We start from the raw sequence: 13659 nt of genomic DNA on the forward strand, positions 1-13659 counted from the left end.
TTTGCGGCTCCTGACAATTTTGTGATGGAGGTGGCACGGGATTGGAATAATGATCGTACGTCAATTTATCATCAATTCTCATCAGCAATGTGGGCTATCGCCCACACTTTCAAAGAGGGTCACTGCCTTGCCCTGCCAACCCTCTGCAGTGTGTGCGCCTCTGGTTCCTCCTCATCCAGTAAGCACTTATAAATAGATATGAGGGTGGTGTGGATGCAGAGTCGTGCAGGGGGCTTGGACAGCAATGCCAGCATGTAACCCAGGAGAAGAGGCAGCGGTGTCACCCACAGGCAGTGATGGTCCATGGTTGCAGGTAGTGTGGTGCTTAGCTAAGATGTGCCAGCGCGTGTGCCTTGCTAATGAGGGTTTGTCCCAAGTAAATTGTTAGGGGGGTGACCGCCAGGCTCTTGCCCCCATTTTGGCTTAATAGTGGGACCTGGGAGCCTCAGATGCAGCCATGCATGCTGCCCCTGCCCTTCCCTACCCGTTTCTGTGTTGTGTCCATGACTTTCTGATGTTTTCTGGTGTTTGACAAATCATCAGCTATGCGGAGCATCGGTCCCATACAAAAATGCTCGAATCCCCCATTGACTTCAATGGGGTTCGTTACTCGAAATGAGCTCTCGAGCATTACGAAAAGTTCGACTCGAGCAACGAGCACCCGAGCATTTTGGTGCTCGTTCATCTCTAATTATGACAATAACCAAATATAGTAATGAAAAAATAAGTCATTTTTATTGTAAAAGAAACGTATGATATGTGATCCAAAATGTATGTTATCATTACTGCCTGTTCATGTAGGTTTATGTTTACCATGAAAATGTCAATTAAGAAAAGTTTTTAAAAAATTTTTGTCTTTCACAAGAATATTTAATGGCGATTCTAGTCGTATTTCACCTCCTGATTTCAAATCTGTTGTTAGAATTGCCAAAACATTTTTTTTAAGTGGATAGTAACAGTGTTACACTACAAGAGTACAGTTTGAAAACTGCACAAAAGATGAGAATTTCTACTTTCATCATCAAAAACAGATTGAAAGAAAAGGGGTTCCCACACTGCCTGATAAATGGAGCCTATGAAGGAACAAAAATTGGAAATCTACCGTATATACTCGAGTATCAGCCGACCCGAGTATAAGCCGAGGCACCTAATTTTACCACAAAAATCTGGGGCAATTAGGTCCCTCAAATGTAAGCCTAGACTACACTAGGTAAAAAAAAAACCAAAATGCCATACTCACCTCGTAGTTGGCGTCTGTGCCCCCCACGCAATGGTCTCCCCGGAAAGCTGCTCTGTAATTCTCCCCACTGTCAGCTCTCTGCTAAACGGAGCTTTGAATTCCCCCACCATCAGCAAGTAAGCGCTGTGTTTGGATCTAGCACAGCCAATCACAGCTGGCACTCGATGAACCAATAAATGGACAAGTGGGTACAGCCCCTTCAAAGGGGAGGGTCTATGGTGCTGTAAGCGGATTGGCTCATGGGGTACATACCCCCAATGAGTGGATGGTGTTTCTGACCTTATAAAACCTGACCTAATACTGAGCTAGTCATTAGCCGCCAGCCTACCACTAAGGCTGGTGATGCTGCCAGTTTGTTATTTTTGTTCCTGACAGGGATTGGGATGGGGGTTGTATGCTCTATGATTTATGCTTCAGCCTTATAGGATTTATTACTCCTCACTCTCTATTAGTATAGGTGGCATCATCAAGCTGTAGGAGAAAGGTGTTTTTTTCCCAACACTAAAAGATCCACTATTGGATAAGATTTGATGAAACTATTATACCGTAGCGGAAACGCATTGAACCTAGAAGAACCTAGAACTCCTATATATTATAGACTGGAACTCATATTTGTACACATACTGGATTTAAAGTGAAATAATTATTTTATAGACTATTGGAGAATAATCACCAGTATACTAGACTATAGGAACACTGTTGAGGGTTGAGGGATTTTTTCGTGTGTGTATGTCAGACTTGTAAAAAGTCTTTTTAGGTTTTATTTTCAATAAAGGTTATATTTTAGAGATTAAGAATCCTCACAGTGAAGAAAAAATAATGTCCCACAAAAACCAAGAACCCCTTTTAGAAGCGCACGCATGCCTAAAAATATTCTTGCCCCAAGCAAAGTTAGAAACCTAAAACCATCCTATCAGCAAATCCCAATTTTTCCCAACATAACAGGCTGCTATATATGTTGTAAGAGGGAATGCTGGGGAAATATAAAGAACTAGTTTTCTACCTGCGACTTCATCTGTGCAGAATTTATATTTTTAAACCCTTTCTTATACAGCTGAGGTAAAGCTGCGGTATGATTGGTTGCTATGGGCAACAGACATTTTCTTTAAAATCGCAATCCATGTTAATGTGTCTTTTGTTCAAGTTGTAAGGCAAAATCCGTCTATTTGTATTTAACTACCCAGCTTTCATTTGTTATACTGCTGAGGTAAAATGAAAGCTGGGCTGTGATTGGTTGCTAGAGCTGAGTTTTAATTTCTTGCATAGCTGACACCAAATAAATCTGTCTTATCGCGCTCCCTAGGAAACGGTCTACATTTTCGGGATAAAACATAGCCTATGTCATTCCTCAAGATGCAAGCTATCACCCTGCCAAATTTCATCATAATTGCTTCAGTTGTTTAGTTGTGAAAAGATAATAAACAAAGAGACATTTACTTTCGCATTTATATTATTGCTATGGATATTCTATTTTTCTTACTATTGTAGAAGCACAGTACACAAAATGGCCTGTAGGTGGCTACAGACAATCATTCTTGAACCTGAAATGAGAGAGAACACATGTGGGTGTGGCAGGTAGTAACATAAAAGGATTAGTTTCTGCCACACAGGGGAAAGCCGGAGAGAGAGGCTGCAGAGACAGTATCAGAAATTTGGACCCTGACGAGTTTGAGCCCATCACGTGGTCTGACAGAGGATGACGCCCTATAGACACCCCGGATGGGAATAGTGATGGACAATCAGTGGGTTGTGAAACCTGAAGTCATTCTATGTACAACAAGTGTTTGCTGTGATGTGGAATAAAGCTGGTGAAAGCCAGAGTTTAAAGAGAATTGAGTTTCCTGGGCCTTTATACACGTGGTGCCAATCATCCAGAATAGAAACGATGGCAATACTATAGTAATGAGTAACTCCCAGGTTGTCACACTATTTTTAAAAAATGAAACATTTTATAAAATGTAAAAATAATAATTTTTATAAGGGAGGGGCAACTTTGTTTTATTGAACTTCAACTTTTTCCTTTCTTATGCTGCACTCCTTTAATTGCTTATGTAATGCCCAAGAGTTCACAGTATTCCAAAACATTAGAACCTGTCAGGGTAAAACTGACATGCAATCTACTAGACCATGTGTCTTGTAGCTGATATTAGGGGCTTTGCCAGGCCTGTGGCTGCCACTGGTGCTCATCAGTTCCTTATAATCACCCAATGGAATCCTGATTGGCTGCAGACAGTGCCCCTCCCTGTTTTACCATTCAGATGCCTCAACATTAGGGGCAGAATGGAGAAACAATACTTGTAGCCCACTATTGCTCTCAAATGAAATTCAACAGGCAGTGGGATGAAGTTTTTCCAACTTCTCTCTTTATTGTGTCAGTTAAAACAAGCAGATACGCCTTTCGGGGTAGGCCCCTTCATCAGTCGAGTTAGGTGAGATATAACTCTTGGGGCTGGAGAATACATCCAAAAGCGCTGGCGTTACCAGAAGGAGCTGCGAGCCTACCATGGAGCACTAGGAGAAGTAGACCACTTCTATGTGATCACAGCTGTATATTACTGTGGGTGACTCTTCCTAGTATATGACACTATAGTGATGAGATTGAAGAAAAACTCCCTTGTTGGGCTCAGTGGTGTAATACGGTTCTTATAGTTATTATTTATGAAAGGATCATTTTCAAGAACAAGAAATATCCTAACAAATTCCACAAAGTCCGGGATCCGCAGTGTGATTCTCCCCTCAATAGAAACAAGTTTAGGGACGCAGTTATATTTATAAAAGTGAAATATTCTATGTACACGGATGATATAAAGGTACGTTATCTGGATTATATTTGTTTCTGGATAACAGATGTTTATCAGTAATTACATACATTTCTTATTTATCACTTAGTGCTCTAGATTGCTTCCCTTTTCTTGTGTATGACATGTCACTTTACTTTTTACCTTTTTTGTTTGGTGTGACAAAATGGGTTTAAAAAACCGCCTTCTCTCATCTGTGAAGTTTTTGATGTCGCAGTAATTGTGTTTTCTGTGCAAAACATTTCCTACATTCTGAACAAGAAAACGGCTTCTCTCCTGTGTGAACCTTTTGATGTTGCAGTAAAATTGATTTGCGAGTAAAACATTTCCCACATTCTGAACAAGAAAACGGCTTCTCTCCTGTGTGAGTTCTCTGATGTAGCAGTAAAAATGATTTGCTAGTAAAACATTTCCCACATTCTGAACAAGAAAACGGCTTCTCTCCTGTGTGAACTCTTTGATGCTGCAGTAAATGTGATTTGCGAGTAAAACATTTCCCACATTCTGAACAAGAAAATGGCTTCTCTCCTGTGTGAACGTTTTGATGTTTGAGTAAATCTGATTTGCTAGCAAAACATTTCCCACATTCTGAACAAGAAAACGGCTTCTCTCCTGTGTGAACTTTCTGATGTAGCAGTAAAAATGATTTGCTAGTAAAACATTTCCCACATTCTGAACAAGAAAACGGCTTCTCTCCTGTGTGAACTCTTTGATGCTGCAGTAAATGTGATTTGCGAGTAAAACATTTCCCACATTCTGAACAAGAAAATGGCTTCTCTCCTGTGTGAACGTTTTGATGTTTGAGTAAATCTGATTTGCTAGCAAAACATTTCCCACATTCTGAACAAGAAAACGGTTTTTCTCCTGTGTGAGTTCTCCGATGTCTAACAAGAGTTTTTTTCTCTGTAAAACACTTCCCACATTCTGAACAAGAAAACGGTTTCTCTCCTGTGTGGCTTCTCTGATGTTTAACAAGGTCCGATTTCCCTGCAAAACATTTCCCACATTCTGAACAAGAAAACGGCTTCTCTCCTGTGTGAACTCTCTGATGTAGCAGTAAAAATGATTTGCTAGTAAAACATTTCCCACATTCTGAACAAGAAAACAGCTTCTCTCCTGTGTGAACTCTTTGATGCTGCAGTAAATATGATTTGCGAGTAAAACATTTCCCACATTCTGAACAAGAAAATGGCTTCTCTCCTGTGTGAACGTTTTGATGTATGAGTAAATATGATTTGCTAGCAAAACATTTCCCACATTCTGAACAAGAAAACGGCTTCTCTTTTGTGTGAACTCTCTGATGTGTAACAAGGATTGATTTCAATGTAAAGCATTTCCCACAATCTGAACAGGAAAACGGCTTCTCTCCAGTGTGACTTCTCTGGTGATAAAGAAGTTTTGATTTGCATGCAAAACATTTCCCACATTCTGAACATGAAAACGGCCTCTCCCCAGTGTGAGTTCTCTGATGTCTAACAAGATCTGATTTAGTACGGTAACGTTTAGCACATTCTTTACATGAATATGGCTTCTTTCCTGTGCAGGCTCTTTGATGTTCTCCTCTTCTGTGACTTTCACCAGTCTGGGATGAATCAGAAGATGGGACCTGTGTAGGAGGATCAGATGATGGAGGTTTGCTGTGAAGTGCTGAGGAGATATCTGGGATAATGCTAAGTTCTTTAGATGTATCTTGCGTGATACCACAATCCTCTGCTTCACAATCTGCAGATATCATGCGTCCCTCTGAGCTCCCGGCACCGACATCTGCCAAGAATAAAGCAGATTATTCTTTAAAACTATAAATCTTATAAATGATACTGATATTTTATAACATATCTATACAAATATGAAGTCATGTAGCAAAATGTAGTCATCAACTAAGGGTGCCCTTACACACGCTGACAGTCACTAGAGTAATCATTCAAAAGAGCCATTATGGACAACTGTTGGCCCATGTAAACATATGGTTCTGACAGAGCAAGTGAGTGAGAATCGCTCAGTTGTTAAAGTCGCTTGGTTTGCAGCTCTCTTAAACACCAAGTGATTGTCAGTGCAGAAAACATCACCAAAACTACAGAAGTGAATCAGGACTTACAAGTAACTAATTCTGGTTTGTATTAATAACATAGGGGTCCAGGGGAATCTGAAAACAGGTAATGAAAAGTAACTTGAAGCAGAGTCCTCCACAAGCCTCAGGTTCCTGTCCCCGGTAGACCTCCGAGCCCAAGCTACAGAAATCGTATATTCTATACAGTTGGAGTTTGGCCATTTCTGCACCAACATTAGTTTCTGTTTTTCCATAAAGAACGAATATAAATCTCCCATGAAGCAGGATGTCAGTAACACACGGTGTACAGTCAATGTAGAACTGCTCATCTATAAGACACCTTAGTACATTTAATAATTCTATATTCTGTCATGTCAGATGAGGACTAGGCCGAGGGAAGGAAGGCATGTGCCATCCAAGCTGGGCTGCCCCACCTCCTGGCACATGGGTACAGCCAACTAGTTTGCCTCCACTCTCAAAGTTATGGTGGCACCTGCTACTCCTCCTACAAGTGCTGACAGTCTTATAGTACTACTGTGCCCCTCTCTCTCACAGGCTGACAGAGGAACCTCACTCCTCCCTCCGTGGCTCCAGCATTCACTCTAGTCCAAGTGATCACGGCAGGGGAAAAAAGTGAGGTTATGCTGTGAGTCTGAGAGAGAGCACACAATGGAAGATGATGGGGAAAAGTGGAGGATGATGGGTGCTGTTGGGCAACAGTGGAGGATGAGGGCTGTTCAGGTACATTGATGATGATGGGGCTGTTTGGGGAACAGTGGAGGATAATGCAGGCTTTTTGGAGGATGATAAGTATTGTTTGGAGGACCTTGGAGGCTGATAGGAGTTGTTTGGGAGACATAGGAGGATGATGGAGCCACTTGGAGATGGACATGAATGGTTTGGAATCATATGTTTTGGTGTTTAAAGTTTGCTCTTGGGGCCGGTCACGGCTGCTAACCCCAGAGACGCTCTCCGGTGATCTGGATTCGGGACTCCAGGGACGCTACAAGCAAGCTCGGATATAAGGTGCCGGTCAATCTCCTGGACAGGAGTTTTTGGCCGTGCACCAGGTGAGTACTTAAAAGTATCTCACATCTTTTTAAAATCGTTTTGTGCGAGTAAGGCGCTGATTCTTGTTTTGTTTTATATCTCTATTCATACACCAAAACATTGGTGTGTGATTCAATTTTTCTATTGGCGACTCTCCGACGAAAATGGAAATCCTAAAGAAAGAATGGATTAATATTCCAAAAAGGATTTGCTGTTCGATTCGACGGAAACATAAAGAATTGGATCGCATCCAAATCGATGAAGAGGGGTTATCATTAACCCATTTATGGCCGGAGGAAAACTACACTCCAGAGGAACTTCCAACAGTATGTACTATACACACGATCAAATCCTGTATTAATGACATATGGAGACACACAATGGATCGTGTATTCCTATGCATATACAGAGATAATAAAATGACACCAAGAGGACTAAGACTGAAAATCAGATCAGCTTTTCCAGATGATCCTGAATTTTCAGAAAGCTGGGTTAAAATGTTAGAACAATGGTCTAACGAAATGTTAGATAAAATTATCAAAAAGCGAGATGATTTGTGTATTCAAGCAATACACAAATTGTTATATTGGAACACATTTTGTCCACGTAATTATATAGATACGAATTTACTGATTACTAATTATAATTATATAGAGATTAACATTTTAAGTAGAAAAATAAAGAAATTGTATAGAGATTTTTGTGATAATGGTAAAGAGAAACAGGTAGAAAAATCGGCACACAAAGAATTGATTTTACCACATAGAGATAATTCAGTTTATAATTACATTTCCACGAAAAAAATGTGGGTAGGGAACACATTAGTGTTTTCCAATAGGAACAATAGGGATAATGAGAATAAATATACAAATAACATTAAAAAGAAATATATATATGCAGAAAAAACATCTAATTTAAATACAAAAGTTAATGAACATATACCCCATCCACAAGATAATATAAATAGAGAAGTAAATCCCGAAAATAACACACCAGACTGTATAGAAGAAAACGCTAGAAGTCATGCATCCCCAATGCATACATCTCAAACCAATATAGTAGAACTGCTCGAGAGTAGTTTCCAATGTGATTCCCCTCCTAATTTTGAGCTAATAAACAATAGTATAGCAAAGGATAAACCATCAGGTAGATTCTTAGAAGACAAACATAGTCCTTCCACTTCTAAACCTTTTTTAGAAATAGGTCCCCCTTTAACAATAACACCGTTAATTATGAAAGAAAAAACAACAGTAAAGAAAAAAAGCTCTATAATAACAAAAAACACCCCACCTATTACGAGATCAAAAATAAACCAATTTTTCACCAAGATGCAAACCCCGAAAACCCCACCAATAGTAAAAAATCAAACAAAAGGAGGAGAGGTAAAAGAGGGGGTAGAAAGAGTAGAACAAAAAGAGAGAAGAAAACCCACGATAACAAAAATGAAGAAATAACGAATAAACAAGCCCGAACATATGGCAAATTCAACATTTCTAGTCAAAAATTATACAAAAATGATGTAGAATTATTAGCCAAAGGGCTATCCTTTTGCCCTAGTAATAATTTAAACTTGTTTGATATATTCATAGATCTCCATCAATTTATCAGGAAATTAACCTTAAATAGGTACTACATTATGAATAAAGACAATTGTTTAGAAGAAAAAATTGTTGAATTTAATCTAGACGAACCCATCCCAACAGACCTTAAACCTACTAATAAGTTTTACCCTATAGAAAGTAAAGGCCCCCATATAGAAATCTTCTACAATAATGTTTTAAAAGAATTTACTGATTTAGAAAGAGACATTAAAAAACAAAAACACAAAAAAGAATTTAACTAGGGCTCAGATAAATACAATAAAACGATTTAAAAATGATAATGAATTAGTAATAAAAAAAGCAGATAAGGGAGGGGGGATTGTGCTTATGGATTTAATAAGATATAACAAAGTCAGTTTAATGATTTTAGAAGACAAAGAACAATATAGCGAATTAAAAACAGATCCCACAGATAGTATACAAAGGGCATTAAACACGTTAGTACAAAAAGGTATTGACAATCTAGGAGTTACCAAGATAGAAGGCAAATATATAATGCAAATCCAACCAGAGATTCCGTATTTTCATCATCTACCCAAAGTGCACAAAAACAGTATAGATCCCCCCGGGAGACCTATTATTGCGGGGATACAATCCATCACCAGCCGTTTAGCTGAATATATAGACAGACAGTTGCAAAAACACATGCAGAGTCTTCCATCCTATTTGAAAGACTCTGGTCATCTGAGAGAAATTATTAAAGATATTCAGTGGAAAGATACATATGTCTGGTGCTCACTAGACGTTGAAGGACTTTATTCCTGCATCCCGCATAATAAAGGCATCCAATCCGTTCAAAAATATTTAGAGAGAGATCCCTTAATGCCCAAAGCCCAAGTACAATTTATAATAGAATCCATTACATTCATTTTAGAAAACAACTATTTTACATACAATAATAGAATTTTTAAACAGGAGCGGGGGACGGCAATGGGCTGTAAATTCGCCCCGACGTATGCAAATGTATATGTCGGGGCTTTCGAAGAGAATAATATTGTAGATGATAGGATAGTTTTATTCAAAAGATACATAGACGATATTATAATCATATGGGACGGAGAAACGAATGAATTGGAAGAATTTATGAATCAACTGAATTGCAATGATCAGAATTTAAAATTCACTATTAATATAGATAAAAAGAAACTAATATTTTTAGATCTTGAACTTCATTCAGAAAACAACGAAATTTATACTGTCACGCATTTTAAAAAAGTCGACACCAATAACTATATAGATTTTACAAGCTGTCACGCTCGATATTGGAAGACCAATATTCCTTACGGACAATATAAGAGGATTGGAAGGAATTGTACAAAAACCGAAGATTATGTTCAACAGTCTGATATTTTAAAGAAAAATTTTTTTAGAAAAACACTATCCTAAATCACTTATTAACGCAGCCCAAAACAAAGTAATGATAGAAAGAGAAAATAATGTATAAAAAAAAATCCCCGGTAAAAGAAAAACAAAAACAGAATAATGCATATAAAAAAATATCTTTTATAACCAAGTATAATAACCAGTCGAACAATATAAGAGGTATTTTAAAAAAAACATTGGCCCATTTTACTTAACGATCCTGTTTTAAAACCCGTTTTAGAAGTTGAACCTAGATTAACTTTCAGGAAAAATAAAACATTACAGAACATCATCGCACCCTCGAAGGCAGAATTAAAAGACAAAAATAAAAATAAAAAAAGTTCCCTTACGAAAATTAGATCAGAGAAAGGAGTTTTTAGATGTAATAAAACTAGATGCAAATGTTGCATGCATATACAACAAAAGAGAGATACGGTAGTTTTAAACTAAAAATAGAAGATAAAGACATTGTAGTTCAGTATAAAAATAGATTAAGCTGTGACAGCACACATTGTATATTTGCTAGAATGTGAATGCGGGTTCAAATATATCGGAAGACCAAAAAATGCCATCCGTGCCAGATTGGCTAACCATAAATATAATATCAAACGAGGATACACAAAACATAATGTATCTAGACATTTTGCTGAGCACCACAAATGCCAATCGAGAACTTTGAAAATTACACCAATAGAGCAGATAACAAGCAAATCAATGAATGAGCTAAAACGTAAAGAAATGTTTTGGATCTACAAACTCCAAACCCTGCAACCAACAGGGCTCAGTGAAATGTTAGAAAAAATCTGATTTAAAGGGATTGAACTGAATGAGAGAAGATGGGAGGTACAAAGAGGTAATTATAAAGGGTTAATGTTATGATAAAGCATAAGTTGATATACATAGAAATATAATAAATAGAGGATACAATCAAGAGAAATATTAGTATAATATAAATGGAATTTTTTTAGAACGGAGTTTTTAAAAAAATGATAATTTTAGAATTCATTTATGAATTATTTGGATATTTTTTTATATATAAAATGTTGTTTTTTTTATAATGGATGGGGTCTATTCTAGAAAAAAAGAAAAAATGAATGATGGTGTTATAGAGTTTATATAACAGAAGAATTGGGAAAATGTAATTTATTGTTAATTCGTTTATAGTAATATCTCTAATTTTAGAATATAATTGTAGTAGTTATTTCTGGATATAGATAATTTATGTTTTTAAATAATATTGTGGAATGTAATAGATAATGAAGAGCATAAGCGAGGCGAACGGACTTTTAAATAGCATGTTTTTTTGCTGCTTTTTATGAATGGAGAAACCTAGTAGTATACAAAGGGTTACTGACTAATGATATGACGTGTTATCCCACATGAAGCAGAGGGCGGCTCCGAAAGTCGGCGTCTGAGCACTTCCGTGAGCCTTAGTAATGTATAAAAAAAGTGTACTGTGTTGTTTAATGGTATGCCTGAAGAGAGCGGGTAAGCCCGCAGAAACGCGTAGCAAAGGAAATTAATAAATCATTTAAAGTTATTTATGGACATTGTGTCCTTCATCTCTGCTGGAACCCACGAGCGCGGGGAAATTTTTCTATTTAATACAAGCTCTTGGGGCTGTGGGACTTTAGTTACACCACTGATTGGAGCCTCAAAAGTTACTGCTGTGGGGCCACAGCAAGGGGCACTATTACATAAAGTGAAATCACAACGGGGGGCACTATTACTTAGTGAGACTATGGGCATATTACTGGAGGGGGTACTGAAAAGTTCACTAGTGGTGGCAGCAGCAGCTTGATGGGGAAAGTGGGCTGAAGCAAGTTTTGGCTGCAAGAAACCTTAGTGGCAGTCTGGGCCCAGAGATGAAAATATTATATTATATAATATATTTATCCCAGTGCAGGTGGGGGGGTGACATTCTGAGTTTTGCTCTGGGGCCCCATGGCTTTATAGACCACACCTGCTTCTACTCACAGCCTGCTCACTTCTTAGTTCCCTGTGAGGTTGCAAGTTCTGGTCAGTAGACCTGTAGTTGGGCTGGGAAACATTTGTAAAACTGTGCCCTTAACCCCTTAGTGAGCACCCCATTGCCTTTTTACGTCCTGTTCTGCTGGGCTTTAATCCCCGAGGGTGTAAAAACATGCTTCCTTTGGGGATTAAAACTCTGCAGGCTCTGGACGTGACAGCTCCATGTTGTCGGTAGTTGAAAACCTGGAACTGTAATGGGAGGCAAAGGGAAGCCCGCCCCTCAGTCACGTGATTGCCGGTATCCAGTGGATACCGGCGATCGCATTAAAGTCAATTGAAAGTAGAAAAAAGTAAAAGTTTCAGCTCACCTTACAGATCCGTGAGAGGAGCTTAGGATACTCACCCCCATCCTCCGTGACTATCCGTGGCATCCTGGTCCTGCAGGACCTGACACCGGCATCTGCGCATGTGCACCAAACGTCATCATGTCACATGCACAGGGCCGGGATGCCCGGGAAATTTAGAAACTCCCTGCTAGTATGAGTAGTCGAGAGCATGGAGCTGTCACTGGCAGCCGCTGTATGCAGTTCCCGGTCACATGATCGCTGTTATCCAATAGATAACAGCGATCATGTAAAAGTTAAAAAAAAGTTTTAAAAAAGTGTAAAAAAAAAAAAAGTTTTTCATCTCCCCTTATGGATCATATCCGTGAAGAGAGATGAAATTAGGTTCCTAAGGCCACTGGACCTTACCACATCTTGTGTGCACGCGCTCGTCACCAAAATGGTGGACACATGCGCTAAAGCCGGATACTAACAGTAGCCGAGAGCCTGGAGTTCTTATGGGAAACTGCAGTACGCGATTATTGGTCACGTGACCACGATTATCTAATGGATAACGACGATCACGTAAAACTAAAAAAAAAAGCTAAAGTTTCACATCCAGTCACCAATCCGAACTGTGAGGGGAGGTAAAATTACTTACCTGCAGCGATGTCCCCCAATGAGATCTTTATCTGCGGATCTTTCCCCAGCTATGGCGCATTCGCCCGTCGTCAAAATGGTGCACGCAAGCGCAGAAGCTGAGGAGGGCCTGGGAAATTTAAAATCTCCTCGCTTCTGGCTACTAAAGGAAGCAGAAAGGCTGAAGCAGTGACTGAGGGCCACAGTGAGCGCTTAACGGTCACGTGATCGCCATTATCCAATAGATAATGGCGATCACGTAAAAATTAAAAGAAGGTTAAAAGTTCGATGCTCCATTCAGTTTGGGCCCCGTTGTGCATCCAGACAGAAGATTAGGACCACAATGGGTATGTTTCTGAACACGGGACAAATGGGGGTATCTATGTTGGGGTGCAAGTCTTCATTCACATGTGTGCTCTACAAAAAAGCTCTTGTAACTTTGGCAGTTACTAAGATCTGTTGGAATTAGGAGGGGGAATATTGGGAATCATAACCCCCTCCTCCAAAGTAAGTCTCCTTCTTTTGAAGGAATTTTCATATCTTGTTATTAATAGGTTCTGTGAGCGCAGGAAAGAATTTTTACTTAACGAAAAATCTCTTTGCATTTTATATGGGGGTTCCCATGATG

The 13659-nt window shown here is 38.9% G+C and overlaps 1 protein-coding gene across 1 annotated transcript in view; it reads right to left on the reverse strand.

Moving 5' to 3' along the window:
• Nucleotides 1–713: 713 nt before the first annotated feature.
• LOC136629123 (zinc finger protein 665-like) overlaps nt 714–13659 on the reverse strand; it is a 38194-nt gene continuing 25248 nt past the window's right edge. Inside the window, exon 10 of the mRNA XM_066605259.1 lies at nt 714–5802. Coding sequence (XP_066461356.1) covers nt 4229–5802 — 1574 coding nt within the window. The 3' untranslated portion in view covers nt 714–4228. The remainder of the gene's footprint in view (nt 5803–13659) is intronic.

The sequence above is a fragment of the Eleutherodactylus coqui genome, chromosome 5 (genome assembly GCF_035609145.1).
Source record: "Eleutherodactylus coqui strain aEleCoq1 chromosome 5, aEleCoq1.hap1, whole genome shotgun sequence".
NCBI classification, from domain to species: Eukaryota; Metazoa; Chordata; class Amphibia; order Anura; family Eleutherodactylidae; genus Eleutherodactylus; species Eleutherodactylus coqui.